This window comes from Globicephala melas, chromosome 7, assembly GCF_963455315.2.
Source record: "Globicephala melas chromosome 7, mGloMel1.2, whole genome shotgun sequence".
NCBI lineage: Eukaryota > Metazoa > Chordata > Mammalia > Artiodactyla > Delphinidae > Globicephala > Globicephala melas.
In genome coordinates, this window is record NC_083320.1 from 72,025,727 (window position 1) to 72,048,767 (window position 23,041).

The window sequence follows — 23,041 nt, forward strand, 5'->3', positions numbered from 1 at the left end:
CTGAAATAATGACTTATAACCTCAGTCACTTTTCAACACTGAACTTACAGAATTAAAACAAAATCCTTCCCTTAATCCTATAAAAAATGAAGTCTGAGTTAGATGAATCTTCTTAGGTTTTATAATTCAAAACTAAACATGACATGTTTCACTTGCTTAGAACTCTAGCTAGTAAACAATCAATGGTTAACCACTTAACAAAATATTAAAACACCTATTGAAACCAACAGAAAATTAGGTAAATGAACAGGCAGGACAAAGAAAGAAATGTAAATTTTATTTTTGTCAAATACTTATATACTATCTGCCAAGCATGGATTTAAGTACTTTATAAATATTAACTCATATAATCATCATAAGTGACCCATGAGGCACAGAAAGGTTATGTAATTTGCTCAAGTTCACACAGTTACTAAACTATGGAGCCAGGATACCAATCCAGGCAGTGTGGCTTCAAATGGCCCATAAACATATAAAAATGCCTTTGGATTCACTCTAAAGAATTGCAAAATTAAAACAATGAGATATCACTTTTGCCTATTATACCGGACAAGATGAAATATTGATAGTTTGATTATAACCTATGCTGATAAGCATGTGAATAAACAAGCATTCTCACATATTGAAGGTGCAACTGTAAATTTATTGGCACCTTTATGAAGGGCAATTTGACAAAATTTAGGAAAATTATAAATGAATAAACTTATTAACCAACAATTTTTCTTACAACTATCCTTATGAAAGGACAGGGAGTTAGGCACAAGGATATTTACTCTAGTATTGATTGTAACGACAACGAAAAAGATAAAACCATCAAAGGGAATAATAAAACAAGTTACAGAATATCTGTCTAATGTAACACTGAGAAACTTTTTAAAAGCCTATATATTAGTATGTGCTGCTATGAAAATATGTCTAAAAATGTATTCAGTCAACATGGTAACTTACAAAATAAAACACACTGTAAAGTCTATCGGTTTTCTTAAGGATTTATACATGTACATTATGCATGCATACACACATATATGCACTGAAAATATCTAGAAAGATCAAATAAACCATTAATTTCCTTTGGGGAGCAAAAATGGAAGCAGAGAACAAATGGGGGGTATCTGTACTTTTAATACCATTGTATAGCTTTTTTTAATGATTGTATATTTAATTATTACATTTACGGTGTTTGAGTGACTTTACAAAAAAAAAGGATGGATTTATAACAGTCTCAAGGACATCAAGCAGAAATGGGCTTTAAGATACAGAAAAAGAAAGAGATATTACAGTGCTACTGAATCTAGATTAAGGCCATGTAAGAATTTCTGAAATAAACTTTCTAGGGAGGGGGGAAAATACTTCTAGAGAAGGAAAAAAAATCAAAACAAGTAGCCCTGGAGAGAGAAATTATAAAGTAATTCACTGTCTTCTATCTCAGGGATGTATTTTCCTTTATATTTACTCAGTGCTAGAGATAAAAATAAGGGAACTAGCCAGAGACATAGTAGAAACTGAACTAGTCTGGAGTCAAAAGCTATACCTTGAGCCCACATCTTTGTTTTAACGAGCTATAAGGCCTTGGGCAGTTGCTCAATGTTTACCAAATAGTTCTCGAAAACTGAAGACACTGAACTCAATTTCTTAAAGTCCTTCTAGATCTAAAACCCTTTATTTCATTACTTTAGCTTAGTTTGAAAAAAAAACATCCATGTACCTAATAATCTAAGAATATAAGCCATGGACAATGTTTTTTACACTTAAGACTATAGCAATTTATTAAGGAGATGCTTTCCTGTCTGGAACTATCCCTGCCCGCTATCAGAAACTCACAGGATGAGGGCTCCCAGCACATCCAGGGAGCAGGGAGCGCTTAGACTTTTTTGACTGTGTATGTACAGAGGTAGAATGTTTTTAGGTACTGTGGAAAACCTAATGACTCATTTGTGTTGGTTTTATGTCTTTATTTTGGTTTCTCTATAAAATAAATTTCTTAAATATAAGTCAATCAGACTAGCAGATATCTAGCCTCAGCACAAACATGAAATTTTTAATAATGCAGGAGACACTGCTACCCACTGAAGACAGGCAATGGGACTTCCAGCAACTTCAAGGAAAATTCCCCTACCAGTAACTTTATAAGGAAGCCCCACTACTACACACCAGGGCCACACTTGGAAAAGGGAAGAATCAAACTAAAGAGCTTCTCACATTCCCAACAGAAAAAATGTACAAGGACATAAAAAGACAATTATTGAAGAGGAACTATAAATGGGCACTAAATATTTAAAGAGGTCTTCCGACCTCAAAGAAATGCTAATTAAAAACAAATACAGGGGCTTCCCTGGTGGCGCAGTGGTTGAGAGTCCGCCTGCCGATGCAGGGGACACGGGTTCGTGCCCCGGTCTGGGAGGATCCCACATGTCGCGGAGCGGCTGGGCCCATGAGCCATGGCCGCTGAGCCTGCGTCTCTGGAGCCTGTGCTCCACAACGGGAGAGGCCACAGCAGTGAGAGGCCCGCGTACCGCTAAAGAAAAATAATAATAAATTAAAAAAAAAAAAAAAAACAAATACATGTTTTAACCTACAAACTTGACAAAGATTATTAAAATCCACAAATACCCAATACTAGAAAGAGCCATGCAAGCAGGCACACTCACACACTGCTTACACAGGTGGCAACCAACACAATCCTTCTGGAAAACAATTTGTCAAGAAGTACCATGAGCTTCTGAAAAGTTCCTCTCCTTCACTATTAATTCCTTATCTAGAAACATTCCACTAAAATAATCAGAGATTTATACAGAGATACATATTTTCCAGAGGGTTTTTTCTTTAATGAATGAGAAAAATATGTAACCAAAATTCACCCAAACAAAATCATGGTATATTGGTACAATAGACTCTTAGGCATTTTTCAAAGAGTAATGACATTAAAAAGGATAAAGCAAAAGATAAGAATTAAGAAAAAACCCCAGGATATTCTTTATCAGTATTTTACAAATTTTCTACAATGAGCACATATTATACTGGGCATTGATCAAAGGCCCATATTTATTCTGACTTTAACTTTTCCAAAACCAAAATGGATATAACAGTTGGTGGCACCTTAAAATTGCTACCAGCCAAGGAATGGTTGCAACGTGGCAAGCACTGACTATGCAAACCTATGTTATTACATCTGGTAGAGTGACTAGACAATGATAACCTCCTCCAGGTTTCAGTCAACAGATCACTTAAAGTCCACGTGGAAGGAATAAGAGCCCTGAATTTTATCTGAAAGCCTTCCATTAAAACCTCCTTCTGAGATCATGAAAGAATGGCATCAAACTTGCAGAATGCATGATCTGCAGCTTGGAAGAAAAGTCCTGGAGAAAACAGTGAAGGGCTCAGAAAAATGCTGCAACATCAATGCTCTATAATGGTAGAGAAGATGATGTCATATGAAGAAAAATGAGTATTGACAACTAGGTGAAAAAAATTATTTAGAAGAATCAGGTTCTGAACATAAATTTGAAATACCTTAACCAACTTATTTCATTTTCCTCCCGTTTTATGAAAAAGATTGAGACATGTAAAAATAACTTTCTAAAGAAAGGAAATCTTCAGTAAAGTGTAACATTTTAAGTAGTAAAGTATGTCAATTTAATTGACAGCAGTTCTTTCTTCCTTAGCAGTACCCAAAATAATGGTGTGTTTTATAATCAATGAAGTACTGTGTAACATTTATAATCAGAACAATAAAGACAAGTGCTGTGGGCTGAACTGTGTTCCCTCAAATTCATATGTTGAAGCCCTAACCCCCAACATGATGGTATTTGGAGAAGAGGCTTTTTAGAGATACTTAGGTTTAAATGAGGGCATGAGGATGGGGCCTTCACAATGGGATTTGCATCCTTATAACAAGGGGCACTGGAGTGCTTGCTGTCTCTCTTGCCATGTGAGGATTCAAGTATAAGGCAGCCATCTGCAAGCCAGAAAGAGAACCTTCAACCAGAACCTGATCATGCTGGTGCCTTGAGCTCAGAATTCTAGCCTCCAGAACTGTGAGAAAATAAACTTCTGTTGTCTAAGCCACTCAATGTCTGGCATTGTGTTATGGCTGCCCAAACTAAGACAACAAGAAAATGTGCCATCAGAAGTCAAAATATTTTTAACATCTGGTACTTGAAAGGAAGTTTTCTACATAACTCTAAAGTTATGTAGAAAACTTTCTTGGGGTGGGTTGGTAAGGTGGGAGGCAAACAAGCCCTCGCAAAGATACGAGACATTAACATATAAATTGTTTGAGAACCAAACATAAGATCATCAGGAAGGTAGCAGTGCACAGGTGGCTCTCTTCCATCCTCAACCCAGAGTTTGCATCCTCTTCATCTCTGCTACCAGCCAGTTCCATGCTCTATATAAAATCCAGACAAGTGCCCAAACCATTATAGGCCCCTATGTGTATGTCTTATATCAGAGACATCATTATTACTGAGTACTCTGGGCTCTGGAACAGTCTCAGGGCACAAAGAATGTCATCATGTACCCAATGTAGCAGTATGATGCTCCCAAAGTCCCTTAAAAATGGACAACTCTCACACAAACTTTTGAGAATGAAGAATTAAAAATCAGCTCTAAAGTCTTATTTCACCCTGACCCCCATGACAGTGCTGTGATCACCAGAACACAGGACAAGAATCTCTGATTCTATATTGGCACTGCTGATGGCTGATGTGTTATAACCAGCCTGCCACCAAAGGGAGAGGGGGAGTGAGAGACAGACACAGATCCTACATTCCAACTCCATGATTTCCAATATGAATAAGGGTTTCTCAATTTGATGCTGTATACCAAGGCTAGGGCTACCCAACAGGTTACCCCTGATGGCCGTCTGTCGACAGCAGGACAAGTATAAGGTCAAAGCCCTCAATCCCTAAAAGAAGAATCATTTAGTTTAGACCATCCTGCATGGAAAAAAGAAGTCAACCTAGGTCAAAATTTTTGGTAGCCTATCTCCCCTCTCAGGAACTATGTGTGCCAATAGATTACATCAAATCCAGTTTTCTACATTTCTGTAGAATACGTATAAAACTTATGCAAATAGGTCACATGAAAACTCAAATATGGAGCTTTTAATGAGAATTAAGCTATACATGACAAAACTCTCTGAAGACCTGGTCTATAGAAACTAAGACCATTGGTTGTTTTTTGTTTTTTAACAGTAAAGCAGCTTGCATGAACAAAAATCTGTGAAATGAAATTAGGTTTGACATAAAAATGGACTCTGAATTATTATATTTCTGTATTAGCTTTCTTGTTGCATTTACACATATACATACAAAAAGGGACCCAAGAAAATAAATATTGTCGTCTGAGAATTTTGCTGCATCCTTTATGATGATTCAGATAGGCTGTGACTTGCTAGAGGTTGTACTGGCCATAAAAAGGGGAAGATCCAGGATAAGTCTTGATTTCACCTTCTCAGTCCAGACTTTTCTCTAATTACGCCTCTCCTAGGAAACAGCTCAGATGGACCAGCCGTGGTCCATTATGTATAGTGCCCGACACACATGATGAATGCTCGGTATTTGTGCCCATCCTTCTCTTTCATACTTTATATATCCCTAAAATGTACGGGGAAGCTATAAAGAGGATGGGCAATGGAGCCTTCCACATATAAAGACCTTTACTAATAAGGATATGTTGAAATGAAACATCTCAGCAACTTTATAAACTGTACTTAGAAATCTATTCTTAAGGCTGCTTGCTAACTCCCGAAATTTCTTTAGTAAGGGGAAAAGCCTCTCAGTTTAACTTCACAAAGAAAAAAGGATAAAATGCAAGTGACATGATATAGGTTAAAAGGTAAAACAAGTTATAAATCAAAGTATCAATCACCATACAACAGACAGATGACTCAGAGCTGCTTCGGTTTTATCATGAGGAAAAGGCTAAAGATGGCAGAAGAGCCTTTAGTATCCAAAGTCAATGGCAGAATCGGTATTTAGAGAGAGGACATCATGGATAGAAGCTTCTAGAACATCATTCTCTTGCCTGAGACCAACAGGGAAGGAACAAGATGTTTCAGAAGGATTTTGTTTGTTCTTGAACGTACCAAACAGTTTTCTCGAGAAAGAAACTGAACATCTAGCAGAAGCCATATGTCAAGCAAGGCACTTCTGTAGACAGGTTATCTTATTTAACCCTAACAACATCCCTGTAGGGTAGCTTAAATAGGTTAAGAAATTTGTCCAAGTACACAGGGAAGCGAACAAGCTAGGATTTGAATTTGCATCTTCAGATTCCAAAGTCTGTGCTTTTTCGAGATTCTGAGGTGTGAGGGGTGACAGAGAAAAACTGATGAAGGGACCAATGGAACCAGAGGGAACAGCATTCCCACCCCTACTAGTAACCAGCCTGTTCCATTCTACGTTCAAATCCTGTCCTACAGGATTTTGCAGAATTTATTTAAATGCTCTGGTAAATAGAAATACAATACCTTTAGACTGAACTATTTCTGCTTATTTGGTTGCTTCGGAAACATTTTTTGAGTCAGTTACCAACAAGATACCAAATATCCGCAGCTCAGCACGACAGTCCCTGCACTAAATTCCTCAATAACAGTCCACAGCCACAAAAAATGGGCAACGCAGCAGAGAATAATCAAAAGCAGCTTCAGATTTTCCGGATAAAACAAAGCATCGTTTGTATTGAGGCATTTTTAGAAGGTACCACTGAAAGCCAGACTGCAGCCTGGAATGGCTTAAAATACCACATTTAACAATCACATCAATGGCTTTTAAACTTTAGAGGCAAACAGCTTCCTTTTACTACAAATTCAAAGTGAAGGATTAGATGCAAAGCTAACAGATTCAGGACACATTCAAGCTTAGGGACCATCCAATGCCTTAATTAACACCATTAATTACAAGTGTATTGAGCCAACTAGCTGGGTTTTAATGATGAAACAGTGAAGGTCAAAATTTTTAAATAAATTGCTTCAAACTAAGCCCCCCTGCTGAAAAAAGAACACCAATAATTAAACTGAAAGGAAAAGCCTAATAAACAATTATTTTGGCATATTTAGCAACCTTAATCAGTCTATATTTTAATTGAGACAATACCACAAGTAAGAGTTCACCAAACTTTGCTCTTCTGCCTCAACTTGGAGCTACTGGGTTGGCCAAAAGGTTTGTTTGTTTTTTCTGTAAGATGACTCTGGTAGCACTTAGTTGTCTTTAACTTCATTCGAAACAATTCTGTTAGATTGTATGTGACATCTGTCATATCAGCATGCATTTAAAAAAAAGACATTATAATTGGTGAATTTCTGTGTAGCAATTTTAATATTGAAGATGGAAGAAAAAAGCAACATTTTTGGCATATTATGCTTTATTATTTCAAGAAAGGTAAAAACACAACTGAAACGCAAAGAAAGATTTGTGCAGTGTATGGAGAAGATGCTGTGACTGAGCGAACATGTCAAAAGTGGTTTGCGAAGTTTCGTGCTGGAGATTTCTCGCTGGACGATGCTCCACGGTCAGGTAGACCAGGTGAGCAAATCAAGACACTTAGAACAATCAAAGTTATATACCACGCAGGAGACAGCCGACATACTCAAAATATCCAAATCAAGCGTTGAAAATCATTTGCACCAGCTTGGTTATGTTCATCGCTTTGATGTTTGGGTTCCACATAAGTTAAGCGAAAAAAACCTTCTTGACCATATTTCCGCATGGGATTCTCTACTTAAACGTAATGAAAACTTTCAGTTTTTACAACAAATTGTGAGGGCGATGAAAAGTGGATACTATACAATAAGGTGGACTGGGGCAAGCGAAATAAACCACCACCAACCACACGAAAGGCTAAAGAAGGTGATATGTATATGGTCGGATTGGAAGGGAGTCCTTTATATGAACTCCTTCCAGAAAATCAAACAACTAATTCCAACAAGTACTGCTCCCAGTCAGACCAACTGGAAGCAGCACTTGACGAAGAGAGTCCAGGATTAGTAAACAGAAAAATCATAATCTTCCATCAGGATACCGCAAGACCGAATGTTTCTTTGCTGACCAGCCAAAAACAGTTACAGCTTGGCTGGGAAGTTTTGATTCACCCGCTGTATTCACCAAACATCACACCTTCGGATTTCCATTTATTTAGGTCTTTACAAAATTCTCTTAATAGAAAAAATTTCAATTCCCTGGAAGACTGTAAAAGGCACCTGGAACAGTTCTTTGCTCAAAAAGATAAAAAATTTGGGTAAGATGGAATTGTGAAGTTGCCTGTGGAACAAAAGGGTGAATAAGTTGTTCAATAAAGTTCTCGGTGAAAATGAAAAATGTGTCTTATTTTTACTTAAAAACCAAAGGTACTTTTTGGCCAACCCAATACTTCCACACCAATAGCGGGCAAGTAGGAGAGCTGGACAGGTCAAGAGACTATGGCTTCAAGATTGGCAGAGGCAAAAGGGACACAGAGAGAGAGAGAGAGGGACTAGCCCTTTCTAGGAAGGTAAGAGGCTTTGCCCATCTAATGCATCCAGATTGGTGTCACTATTTCCAGGGTTAAAAGGAAAAAAACAAAACCACTATCAACAGTGAGATTTGATTACATCGTAGATGTTAGATAAAATTAGGTTTCATTTCTTGGAGACCAGTAAGAAAAAAAGTCCAAAAAACTAGCCAAGACATGTACTTGCTCTGTGGAAGCAGTACCTATTATAATAAGCTATACTAGATATCTGTGTTGGTTAGCTTTTGAAGTGGAGAGGACCTGCAAATGTCTACAACTGAGAATCCTCCCTAACGCACATCTTGGTGGGAGATGAAGTCCACCTTGCCCTAGAGAAGCTAAGAAGTCCAAATACACACTTGCTCAGCCTCTCCTACAGCCAGAATCCAGGCATGGGAACCAGGCTCAGCCCTTTTGACGTACCTGCCCCACACTTTCAATTTCTCCTTGGTTATTCTTAAGCATTTTCACTTCCAGATGAATTTTAAAATCAACTATGTCAAAAGCAAAACAAAACAGGATTTTTAGGGCAGTGAAAGTACTCGGTATGATACTATGATGGTGAATACATGTCATTATATACTTGGGCAAACCCACAGGATGTCCCACACCAAGAGTGACCCCTAATGTAAACTATGGTCTGCGGGTGAGGATGTGTCAATGTAGGTTCATCAGTTGTAACAAATATACCTCCTTGATAGGAGAACATTGATAATGGGGACGCTAGGAATGAGTGGAGGCATGGGGTATACAGAAAATCTCTGCACCCTCCTCTCAATTTTGCTGTGAACCTAAAACTGGCTCTAAAAAAAATTACGTCTTTAAAAAGAAAATAGTTGGGGCTTCCCTGGTGGTGCACTAGTTGAGAATCTGCCTGCTAATGCAGAGGACAAGGGTTCGAGCCCTGGTCTGGGAGGATCCCACATGCCGCGGAGCAACTAGGCCCGTGAGCCACAGCTACTGAGCCTGCGCATCTGGAGCCTGTGCTCCGCAACGAGAGGCCGCGACAGTGAGAGGCCCGCGCACCGCGATGAAGAGTGGCCCCTGCTTGCCACAACTATAGAAAGCCCTCGCACAGAAACTAAGACACAACACAGCAAAAATAAATTAATTAATTAATAAACTCCTACCAACATCTTCAAAAAAAAAAGAAAATAGTTGGGATTTCATTAGAGATTAAATGGCATGTATAGATAATTTTGTAAGAGCTAGTCAGTTTAAAATAATAAATTTGCCCATTCAGAAATACAGTATTTCTTTCCATTTATTCAGTCTTCCTGTAAGTCCTTCAACAAAGTTTTATTTTCTTCAATATAAGGCTTGTACCTTTCTTCTTAGGTTGATATTTAAAGTTTCTGTTTCTATTATAAAATGAGACTTTTTTCCTTTTCATTTTCTAAACAGTGCTGCTAATTTCCTATGCTGCTCTTATATCCACTCTAAACTCTTACTAGGTCCAGGTTTGACATCAATACTCTGAAATCTTAAGAGTTCAGTAGAGCTTCCCTGGTGGCGCAGTGGTTGAGGGGTCCGCCTGCCAATGCAGGGGACGCGGGTTCATGCCCCGGTCCGGGAGGATCCCGCATGCCGCGGCGCAGCTGGGCCCGTGAGCCATGGCCGCTGGGCCTGCGCGTCCGGAGCCTGTGCTCCGCAACAGGAGAGGCCACGGCAGTGAGAGGCCCGCGTACCGGACAAGACAAAAGAAAAAAAAGAGTTCAATAATTACTTTTAAATTAAGGAACTTTAATGATAGTGACATGAAAGTTTGCTGATAGTAAAGGTCATTTACACACGTGGTAGAAGGTTGTAGACCTCTCTAGAGAGCTTCAAAATAAAGATAACACCTCATCCGCTTGTTTTAGATCAAGGTCCTAACATAACAGCAGGGAAAGAAAAAATAGATGCCCTCATCTTGCCTTCCCCACATTATGGTTTAATATTGATTTTTGCTCCCTTAGGCCTGACTCAAGGTCAAGAACACTCATTTGCACTGATGGACTAGTGGAAACAAGGTAAATATGTAGTTTCCAAAAAAATTTTTAAGTTTTTAATACTGCATTCTCCAGTGTGATTCTGCAGCCTCCAGAAAATACTTTGTGCTCAGCTATAAGCATTTCCTAGGTATAAAAAAAAGATCATCAAAAAGTAATTTTGCTATTTTTAGAGCTGACTTAATGACTTCAATAACTTTCAATAATTTGATATCTCACTGTACATAATACTTGAAATATCCTTATATACGTATAACTTAAATTTCAATACCTGCTAAAATTTTACCAATAAAGTGACATTTTCTTTTAGGGACAGGCGCTGAGGATATAAAAACTTCAATACTTATGAAAAATATTTGTTTTCTTTTGAAGAATACTAAGTTTAACTCAGTGATTTTCCAAATTCTCAAAACAGGTTCAACATAAAAGTGTAGCTCAAGATTGTCTGTAACAACGATCTACAAAGGATATGAAAATCTGAACTCAAAATTTTAGACAAATATTTTCTAAATTTCTGTGACTGTGAGTTCAAGTACATAAAAATGAATTTTCCTTTGTCTTTACAACAAAGATTGGTTTAATTGGAAACAGTAGAGCAAAATTTTTCCATATTGCAGCAGATATTATTACCCAAGTTTCACAGCGGTCTCAGTAGATTAGCCAGCTTTAATTTACAGAGAAACTTAGCTGTGATTTACTTATATAATGAGAGCTGGCACAGAGCTCAACACATGAATGGTCAAATTCCAAGTATTTTCCCCAATCATCTTGTGACATAACTTCGTCAAGATTTAAAATTCCATCTGCTTTGTTCCCCAGTGGAATACAACCAGGTTCTAGTTAAGAGAAAAAAGGCATACACCATACAGATGTTTTATGAGAAATGTTCCCATTGCTTTTTCAAGTTGGTTTGCATTAGTGAAAAGCCAAAGTGTGGGAATTATTATGAAGAAATGATTCAGAAAACACAATAGTTGCTCTTAAAGACCAAAGGGGGAAATAAACCCCAAATAATACGCTCTACAACTGGAAAAGTTTCAAACGCAAACAGTGTTCACTGTCTGGCCCATCTGAAAGGCAGGGTGCCGAAAATCATTAACATACTGTAATTTCACATGAGTCTGGCACGGATCAAAGAGGATGGTAAGCCTGTTGTGAAAGACTCCATTACTAAGCAGAGAGTTTTGGCTTGGAGACCCTGGCCCTGAGAAAAATAACCCACTGGTTGGCAGCTCCAGTCCAACAGACAGCTTTAGGATCTAACTTCATCCTGGAAATTACAAAGGCATGTAAAGAAGCAAACATAGTTCCTAGGATGAGTGTCAGGTGAGCCAAAACTGGGGAAAAATTTTTTGTTGTTGTTGTTAAGACAGCTTTTCGAGAACTAAAGAGAAGGATGTTTTGGCCTTAACCCAGCAGAGGGTGAAGGGTCCCCTGGATAGAAATTATGTGCACTGAAAATTCCCCGTAATAACAATTCTAATTAATTATTCAAAGCTAGGAGTTGATTTTCTAAGGTTAAGAGCTAACCTATGGTCTCCTGTTTCGATCATCAAAAACTGGTTTCTTCTTTTCTTTGCATCTGCTTAGCCAGGCATTAATGAGAGGCTTTTAATGGAATCTTATCAGCAACTTTACAACAAAGTCTCACTTTTAAGGTTAAGTTTGCCTTTTGCAGGTTTGGTTAAAGGGAAATTAATAATAGAAAATTTGTCAAGGTTCCACATAACCGAAAAGTTTACAAAGTCCACTTATTCTTTTACAGAAACAACATATATAACAATATTACCACAAGGCATTACAAGATCTTTTGAATTAAAGAGTTAACTATAATTCAGCCTACTTATTTATACCTTAATAGAAATTAAAACTGAAGTGTTATTCAATATACAATAACTCAGACACCAGCCATTCTCTGACTCTGGATTAACATGAGTTTGAGTGAAACGGCACATTTCAGGGAAACCGATCCATGCTAACAGATTTTTATTGTGCAAGACGGGTAGATAACATGTAGTTTTTCTGGTGAGTGGTCCCCAAAATAACCTTACAGTAGCTTATCACACGGAATGCAGCGTAGAGTCACAATGACCACATATGCACCAGAACTCTCCCAACAGGAGTGAAATCCAAGCCAAATTAAGTAGCTCTCATCATAATGAAAACTTAGCAGCCTGGCATTGAGTGTGGCTACACCTGTCAGGGGGAAAATCTGATACTCAGAAGATGAAGACCAGTCAGCCAGCAGTTGGTCAAACATATAAAATGCAAGCATGCGTGGGAAAAGAGAAAGCGCTTTCTAGAAATCAAATTCCTGGACACACCTGCTCTCCCTCAATGTCTATAACTCCGCCTCGGGATCTGAATGACCTGTTAAAATTATGACCCTTACAAATCTTCTGGGAAAGGATTTGGTTCAGAACCCAAACTCAATCTTCAAAGGCACTTCCCAGGAGAAAGCTCACGAACGTATTTAGTTTCTCATGGCCTCCAGGTTGCTGTTTCTTCTAAGCCATATCACTTCTCTGACCCATTCCCAAGGCAGTAACATCTGCCCCGCCTGGATTAAGTGGGGCCTTGCTGGCTCACGCCCACCATGCTTGCTCAGCTCAACTCAATCCTGGACACATACCTGTTTCCTTCTTGCTTCCCTTTCCTCCCTCTCGGCTTTTCTTCAGCACAGCCTTTAACATTTTCAACACTCTTTCGCTTCTAAAGAGAAAAGGAGAAGAGGGAAGAGGAATTAAGTATTATAAATTGGAACGTAACTTGCATATTGACACAAACAGTGACTTGTCTTCAAACAAACAGATCACTTAGGATAATATAAAGGTACCTTGAGTTTTACATTAATTTTCTATGAATAAACTAACATGGGGAACTAAATGCTAAGACACAAGGAGTGTTTTATAATGTTTAATGAAGTGATCAGAAGTTCACCGTCTTGTTATAAGTTAAAAAAAACACAACAACAGCGCATTCTCAGCATTCCACATCTAATTAAGGTTATGAGGCTAAATCTGGACACATTACTGTAAGATATCTGGCATAGGAATGTGGGTCTCCCAACCCCCATTCATCAAAAGAAAACATTAAGACAGAATCAAAAAGATAATGGTTAAGAAGGAAAGCTACATGGTTAAAGGCATGTTTTACAGGTGCTACTGATTATTTAACCATAAGGAAAACATTGTGGAAGGTTAATCAGAATGAAACATACCTTAAAAACATTTGCAAAATAAATACAGTGGGAACACATTTCAACACTGATGTCTGGGGTGTCTGATCAAACAGCACACACTGCAATGGGTTTTTACCACATATTGTTATGACTTTTGGGCAGGGGTGGGGGGAGGTAAGAAGAACAGGCCCAGGGCTGAATCCTTTAAATAATGAGCTGTATTTTTAAGCAGGGTTGTACAGAGCACATAAAAACAACACAATGGCCCAGGCCTAAGGTGAAACATAAAACCACCCCTCCAGCAAAGAGACAGACAAAAGGACCATTATTTCATCAGTTAGTCAGTCTCCTCCAGCTCCCTCTTCCCTCCACTAACTCAGATGAGACGGCTAGACAAAGCAAAAACAGTAACAAATCTGAGTGGGTTGTGTTACCATCACACGCTTGTTAACGCACTAAGGAGAAGCAGGTAGAAGAAGGCAAGTAGCTTTACTGCTGAAGAAAACAAAGAGGGGATGACTCCTCTGTAGAAAACCTGCCTTGTTAGCATCAACGCTTCCAGTGGTCTCTGTACAACGCCCCGCACAAGTGCTCGACCCCAGAGTTGAGCCGAGGTTTTGTGGAGCCCACTGAGAGGGAGGAAGGGTCCCAAAGTGCTGCCATGCACAACATAAGCACCCAGGGTGACCTTTCTTATCATTGGGTCCAGGCCTGTATTTATTTTTCCAAGCCCTTTGTTTTCCTGATGAAGAAACAGAGACCCTGGGAGGCTGACTTGCCCCAGGGTCACGAAGCTAATTAACAGCAGGGCCAGAATCCAAATCTGCGGACTCCCAGCAAGGGTCCTTCTTCCCCAGTGCTGACCTCTCTGCTTAGAGCAATGAAAGCTTTGGGAAACAGCAATCAAACAATCAAAAAAATTAACAACAAACCAACCAACCTGAAAGATACTAGGAAGTAAATATCTTAAGCATAATTTGGAAAAAGCCATAGTGAAGCCTATTAGGGTTAAATCATCTTACAAACAAGTCTTTACACACAAAAGGAGCATGGCTTAGAGCCTAATTCTTTTTAAAAATGCTACTTGAATGGACCCCTGTGAAAAGACTTGGGTTTCACGTAAAGGGCAAACACTGAATCTGGAAGTGGGCCACAGTGTGCTTCCATAGGAGAGCTGTGGAAACACAAATTTCTCCTGACAGCCATGCTTGAAGGAAACAATGCAAAACGTTGTGGCATAAAAAACGGTAGGAAGAGTTAAAAAATAGATGCCTGGTAAGCACAGATATTTTCTTCTCCAAATTAAAAAAAAAAAAAAAAAATCAACCAACCCTTCAGGGTTTGTCATTTAGCAAAGACTACATACTAAAGAAATAAGAATAAGAGAAAAATATCAATGGAGCCAGGCCAGCAAAGCTTGGCCAAGGTCCTTAGGGAACTTTTCCCCATGTTTCCCTGGATCACTGAACAGAGCTCAGGCCCCACCACGGCGGTGAAGCTGCCCCTGATTAATGACCTTTGTCACCACCAACCCACAACAGATCTACCATGCCACTCGGAATACACAGCCCACAGGGCAAGGACTGGCAGACACGGACTTGGGCATCTCATCCCAGACACCTTAGATGTCTATTTTTCGGAGCTCAGCTGTTTTCAGGATAGTGAAATCTTCCCCATCAGTGATCTCAAGTGAAGAGGCTATCAGCTATTCGCTGTAAGTTCTTCTCCCAGTTCTAGTTTTCCTCCCTAAATAATAACTCAAGGGAAAGAGCTTAAATTTATACTCTAAAAGATATTCAAACTGCACATGGAGAAACTTTAACTGATTATATATCTGGGTGCAAAAATTAAGGAACCCCCATACCCACACAAGGTAGAAAGGAAAAACAAAGACTGCTCCCCGTGGGTTAAATTCTGAAATTAATACAGATCAGAGTAGAGCTGTGCAAAGTCCCAATCAGTCATGGCCTGAAAAATGTAACTGGAACGTGACACTCATCAACAGACCCTTTAAAGACTATGCCCATCTGAAGCGAGGTGGTCAGAAAAAGCAACTATAGTAATAGGCTGGAGGGGCCAACGGTGGCAGTATAGTCCAGAGAAGATTACCTGCACACCTGACAGTACCTGTGAACTTATAAATACATACTCCCACATCCAGTTCTGGAAATAGACCCATCAGGCTATCGGACCCAGTGCTATTAAACACTGGCATCATAACTACTTCCCCTTCTTCTGATCCTGTTCTCAATGAGCAGTGCCTCTTAATTTGGCTTTTTAACCTAACAACAGTGGGGGAGAGTGTGCTGGTCTAGTCCACCCAACACAATTGTCTAGCTTGTTGACAGACATGCTTCTGGGAATAAATTAATAAACCAGTGTTCTGGCTTTAAACAAAAGCTCTCATGAGCTTTGTTCAAGGGAATCACTTTGCCAAGTATCATCTATTTAAGACATAAAGAATATTAAGTTTCTGATTCCAGTTTGAGTACCAAAAGGAAGACAGTGGTAAATTCTTGAATGCAAATGCCACCGTGAAGCAGTCTTATGAGGGCAGCCAGCGGGCTCTCCCTGAATGACACCTTCTGCATCACTTCCCTTCCTGTAGCAACTTCAACTCCTGACAATTTTCCCCTAAAAAGGGTGAACACTGCCCTGCTACAGAAGTGAACCACATAGAAACGATGCAAACCAGCCTTCCAGACACACAAAAAGAAACTGCCAGAAGGTATCAAGTTCCTACTAGAGGACCATACATGTAAGGAAGTTCTTATGGACAAGCATAATAGGATAAAACAAGAAAGGCTGTCCTTTTTCACTTTAAATACTATAGATCAAAAGGCACAGGTGTAACTCAAATAAATACTGGCCAAATAGAATCCCTCAATTTCTGCCCCATAAAACTTTAGCCTCTATCACACAAGTAGTATAAATATATGGCTGGATTTAAGGATTTAAAAATAAATCTCTGATGGCACTTCCCTGGTGGTATAGTGGTTAGGAATCCGCCTGCCAATGCAGGGGACCCGGGTTCGAGCCCTGGTCCAGGAAGATCCCACTTGCCATGGAGCAACTAAGCCTGTGCGCCACAACTACTGAGCCCGCATGCTGAAACTACTGAAGCCCGCGCCTAGAGCCCGTGCTCCGCAATAAGAGAAGCCACCGCGATGAGAAGCTCGTGCACCGCAACGAAGAGTAGCCCCTGCTCGCCACTACTAGAGAAAGACTGCACGCAGCAAGGAAGACTCAACGGAGCCAAAACTAAGATAATTTTAAAAAAAAAGAATGAATATGTCCTATTTAAAAATAAAAAATAAATAAAAATAAACCTTTGAAGAAGTCGAGAACTTCAGCTCTCGTTTCTTCATATATTTTTGAGGAAGAGAGAAAAGACCAGCCTCTAGATTACAACAACTGAAATGATCTAATGGGAGAAAATTTCCTATAATGTTCATTTCAAAGAAAGTAAAATGAGTATATGACATTACCTTTAGGTCAATCATCTGAAGTCACCTAAATTTCCTTATTTTTCTACTATCATTCGACATCTAACTTTCCCAAATGCCATAGATGCCATAGATTCTTCTTTTCAAAACCCACAGAAGTTAAACCAACTATTGAGCTTACTTTTACTTCTTAGATTTCTCCTTTAACACAAACTCTTTGGAGATAGGCACAATGTCTCCATGTTATGTGTTAAATAAAGCATTCCGCAGTGATTACAAAGGTATATAACAAAAGTTATCCTAGATTAAACAGTGAGATGATTGAAAAATAAGAGAAAAATCTATTTCTGTTTGCAATCCCAATGGCAGTATCATAACCATGACCACCTTGTCTGAAATCATAGAATAACACCAGCCTTAAAACTTTCCTCTTCTGGAGTGCCGTAACACCTATTTATGAAATTTCAAATCGACTCCGTGAGCTGAGGGCAGGGACTATGTTTATTCTTTAATAGATGCAAACAGAAGCCGGAACACAGCCTTCCCACACACTCTGTTCTCAGTATTTGTTGATAGATTTAACTAGGCTGCAATGAACACAGATGAGCCATCTCCTCCAAATCAAGCAATTAACCAACATTCATAGCAGTTTATAAATTACAAAGAATATTCCTATATATTCTCATTTGCAAGGAATGCAAGAAAACAGTTAAATCCAAGAGATACTTGGGAGGAAAATGCTGCATTTCATAATGTCCCTTCATGTCCACACCTGAGTCAGCCTTAAAATCTCAAGATAATAAACCCTTATTATCCAGTTATCCTGGACACCTAAACACACGCTCTGTGCTCACTCCACTAAAAGGAGCTTCTTGCATCAAACCATCCGTCTGACCTCAAAGCAAAGCAGTCTCAGAAGGTGCCTCCTTTCTTTTGACAAAATAAATAAAGACAGAGTAGCAAGTGAAACACTGCTACTGCTACAGTGAAACACTGGAAAGTAAGATGCACAGGATCATTAAGAATTTTTTTTTTTTAATTTAAGAGAAGAGATACATCAAAAACATCCTCAGTTTTAGGGGCTCAAAAATGTCTCAACCTAATAAGACTAAGACTCACCTACACGATAGCCATGTCTTCTGTAGTACTGCCTTTAGAACTTTCCTTTGCATTGGCAACCTTTAGTGTTTATCAAAAGAAAGGAAATGGGTGGTGGTGATGGGTGGGGAGGTGCTGTCTAAAGCAGCCTACAGAATAAATAATATAGTAGAGAGGAAGTAAGAGAAGACAAAGCAGGACAGAGACCACAAAAGGAAACAAAGCCCTGCTAGAGGCGGCAATGGCTGCTGCTGGAAATTCACGGAAAACTGCCTTCTAGAAGCTTCCTGAAAGCAAGAGCCATATCTTGACACTCTTTTAAAGATCCCAGGAGGCTGGGGAAAAACCAGCTCTTGATGAATACTTGAAATTCTAGGAGGTCTCTCTCTCATTTCCCCCCCCACCCCCACCCCGGGTAGTAGAAGGAGCCTAGGAATTAGGAGACCTGGTCCTGGCATTGTGACTGGGAACATGTTACCAAACTTCTCTAGGATTCAGACGCCTCGTCCAGGAAAGCTGGTGGGGAGGAGAAGGGGTTATTGACCAAGAAACCAGAAAGCAATTGTGATGGTAAGTAAAAAAGCGGCCCTTGGTATTGCTTAACATGCAGAGCTGGGAAACAGGACATCATTCGGCTGTGATTTACCCCCTAAGACACATCGACCCAACCATTTGGTCCTCTTTCTTCAAAGCCATTCTACAAATTGTGCCTCTAATTCTGCTGTTCTTTTCTTTAGAGTTAGGTTTGTCTTATACTCAAACCTGACGTCTTTTTGCCTAAGTCATTAAAAGCAAAGTAAATTTACAGTCACAAGTAATATGAATGTAAAAGAGTTCTGGGCATGAGGTTTGAACTCAAATGTTTAAGTTCTGATGCACAAGATTAAGTGGAAATTCCCTATTAGATTGAAATCATTTTCAACCCATATTTAAAAGACTCTGTAGAAAGATATACAAGTTGTTTTGAGAGAAGTGTCCTTAAATATCGAACTCTCCTAAGCCAGTATTTCAAGCTGCTAAAAAATTACTATATACAAGTTTGTTTAAAGACGTTTTCATTTTGATAACACTTGGCAAAAAAGAAATTTCACTTTCGGAAGAAAATATGAAGAAGCTACCTGTTTCTGGCTACAAGAGCCATTTTTCTAGATTGTGAAGGGATTTGTTCCATTCAACTTTGAACACTATCTCATCCATAGAGCCTTCCCAGGCCATGATAGTCAAAAGGTATCTTTAATTCCACATGCCACTTTGTACTTACAGATGGTTATCAATCAAAATCACTGTAAAAAATGTTGAACTCTACAAATCCCCCATGGCACCAAAAAAAGTACCTTACATGCAACAAACACTAAATAAATCTCCTTAAATGAAAGAATAGCAAGGTTGTTACGGAGGGGAAATCAAAATCAATTCTCTCCCACAAGGGATTTGGACTAATAATGTAAGACTTCTTCTGATACCAAGTACAAATTTCCAAGTTTATGGCCCAAGTTATCTGACTTATACACGATGAACAGCACATCTCCATAGCAGGACCTGTTCTGTTACCAGGCCTTCAGAAGCACCAGCTGCAGGCAGGTTATATTTTGGCGTTTCGAATATGCATACAGAAGGGATAAGTATAATAACAGAAAACCTGAAAGTAATACATTCTGCCTCAAACCAGGAAGGGCTCAGACAGGGAAATAACCAAGGGCAGCGTTCCTGGCAATAATCGTGCCTCCCAGGCCAATGGCTCTGGAGCAAGATTGAGCACCAGTCTTGCAGAAAGCCCCTGCTCATCCAGAAGCTGTCTTCACCCGGACGTTCCCCAGCCAAGCACCCACCTCTCAACCTAACAGCAAGACACTACCTAACTCGAGGACAAAATAACTGTGACATTATTACCATCACCACCACCATCTAGACAGTCATAGATACTTAATCTATTAGACAAAGCAAAGACACTTCCCAAGCCCACTTCAAAACCCACCTCAAAAGCTTCCTCTTAGAAGCCTTCTGGGTCTTATCTTAATTGCTCACCCACCTGCTTCCTCCACTAGTCTGCGGGACTCTGGATGGCCAGACCTTGCTCTGCTTCACCAGCAAGCACAGTATGCTTTCTCACTTCAGTATCAATGGATACATCGGGGAGGAACATAAGTTTTCCAGCTATAATTCTCAAAGGAAATAACTGTACCTCAAAACACACTGCCAGCCTAATAAATTTAGGTAAATATAGCATCCTCATTTAAAATGCAAGGCCCATGGGACTTCCCTGGTGGCGCAGTGGTTAAGAATCCGCCTGCCAATGCAGGGGACACGGGTTCGAGCCCTGGTCCGGGAAGATCTCACATGTCGCAGAGCAACCACCCGAACAGCTCTTATTTACTAAGTGTTTACTGTGTATCAGGTAAGTGGAAGAGCTTTACATTCATATGTAATCTCATTTTATCCTTAAAAAAAAAATCTATGGGACAGTTTTACTGATTCCTTTTTATTAATAAGGAAGCAAAGGCTCAGAGGGATTAACAACGTTCCCAAGGTTACACAATTTGTAAAGGTGAAGCTGGGACTTGAACCCAGGTCTGCCTTGAAAGCTCAGGCTCTGACCTGCTGCCTCCAAAGTCCTCAATGAACTGAGGGAAGGTGGGACAGGGAGGTGACCAGGAGAGCACAGAATACAAGTCTAAAGGACACAGTGGCTTTTGTATGAGGGTGAAAGTACCGTTGTTATGGCTCCAGCCGAGGAGAGCTGGGAGAAAGCCAACGCTAAGCCACAGCGGCCATGAGGCCAAAAGCCCGTACAGAACCACCTAGGGTTTGAACATGAACCACAGACTTTGCATGTGGTCCCATCCTGTCTCACAGAGCTCCGTGCAGGATGTGACCAGGATCACAGGATGCTCCCCTGTGGAAGGTTTATAGCAACTGGAGACCCCAGTCCCAATCCTCATATGGCGGTTAGCTCCCTAACAACCACCCCGATGACATCCTCTTTTCTTTTCCCTTCTCCTTCCCGTTAAGTATTCCACTTGTATCACACAACGGAGCTATGAACCTGACCACCTTCTTGATGTGTGACAATCACAGGTCCCTGAGTAAAGGTAGGAGGCATTACATTAACAAAATGACCTTGGGCAAGTTATTTCACCTTTCACGGGCTCATCTGTCTAACAGGAACACCGCTCCCTTTACCGTGTGACAGGACAATACCAAGTCTCTTCCACCTGTAGGTGCTATCACTGTAAGGGGGAAGATTTATTTCTTGTTCCTAGGGCCACTGTCATCACAGTAGCTGATAAACTATCACCACAGATGAAAAAGGAACTCCTCTGAGGAGTCTACGGCATGGGTTGATGATACGCCTTTGGTATGAAAGGAGAAGAGACCTTGAAGACATGTCAGAAAGTCCATTTTTCAAAAAGTGTAAAGGTACTCAATCATCGGTGCCAGCTGAATGAAGCCTGGTATCATAAATCTAAAGAAATTAAATTTTTTAAATTGCACTGCAACTGGCCTCAAAGTGAAAAAGGTCAGACAACTTCAAAGATGCCCCGTGAAAGGCAGCTATTCATTACACAAAGATTTCTTGCTTACGGAGCTGACAGACGGATCTTTCTCTTAAAGCCCCAGAATACAAGACGTCAAAATCCCTCCTCCACTTCTGTCAGTGACTTGCTAGGATGCTCTGAACAAGGTTTTAACCTCCCCAGGCCCTGATTTCATTAAGTTGGGAGTTTGCAATACCCATGTAGTTTTTTTTTTTAAACTCCCCCAGGTGATTCTGATGTTCAGCCAGCAACATGTATTTAACACTAATTATATTCCAGGCCCTGCTCTAAGCACTTTACTTTTATATATATACACACACACATACATGTATGTATACACACAGACACACACACACAGTCATTTAATCCTCACAACCGCCCTCTGGGGAAGGTACTATTAATGTCTCCATTCTGTGAAGGCACAGAGAGGCTGGGACTTGCCCAGGGTCATGTAGCTCATGGGGGCCCATCCAAGCAGTTTCGCTCCAGAGCCCGACCATGAAGTCCCTATTCTATGCCTACTTTTTTGGATAAAAATGAGAGACGAGCTCCCAGGGGCCTGGTGAGGTGGTAAACCAGACAAAACCTTCAAACGGGGAGAAAAATCATCTTTGGCCACACATACACGCGTGGACACACACACACACAAACACAACCCCCCCACCCCCAGAGAGGCATCCCATGCCTCAATCTATCTTGAAAAAGAGAATCTACCTCTATTGAAAGACACCTCCTGTCCACTCCCTTGAGTTCTGCTAGGCATCCATCTCATCAGTTACTTCAAACTACAGTGCTGTCAATGTGTATGACCTGGAGGCATCACACGACAAAATACATGCAACAAGAAGAGCACACTCTTCAATTCATGAGCTTACAGGGGGAGAACACGGAGATGGCCATACCGCCAACGAGGAAGATTATTCGGGGGCAGAGACCTCTGTGTCACATGGGCAATGCTTCCCCTATTCCTAACAATTACCCGGAAATTCGGAACTACGTTATTCAAGAGGGGAGCTCAAAAACACAGCAACAAAAAAAACTGCCCATTTCTCACTAGAATGAGTTGTACGAAGCTTATTAAAAGGTGATGGGCTGGGGCAAGGAATGGCCTGGTACCCAAGCTTTCCTTCTCTGGGCTGTTTTACACAGTCCAATAAATGTAATATGGTCTTAACCTTGGACATCAAGTTCTAAAATAAATTGGGGAATGCCTGCAGTGCTAATGCAGTGGAGAGCTGAATCAAATTCATACAAGCCACACAGGATCATCTCTTCCCACAGCTAAAGCAAATATCTCAA

The 23,041-nt window shown here is 40.0% G+C and overlaps 1 protein-coding gene across 4 annotated transcripts in view; it reads right to left on the bottom strand.

Moving 5' to 3' along the window:
• The window catches only part of TANC1 (tetratricopeptide repeat, ankyrin repeat and coiled-coil containing 1), a 229,561-nt gene that overhangs the window by 144,142 nt on the left and 62,378 nt on the right, over positions 1-23,041 (bottom strand). For 3 of the 4 annotated variants that reach the window (XM_060302396.1, XM_060302397.1, XM_060302393.1), the window contains one exon: positions 13,114-13,193. The exons of the other annotated variant lie outside the window; for it this stretch is intronic. In XM_060302396.1, coding sequence (XP_060158379.1) covers positions 13,114-13,174 — 61 coding nt within the window. In that variant the 5' untranslated portion in view covers positions 13,175-13,193. The remainder of the gene's footprint in view (positions 1-13,113; positions 13,194-23,041) is intronic. 4 annotated transcript variants of the gene reach the window in all.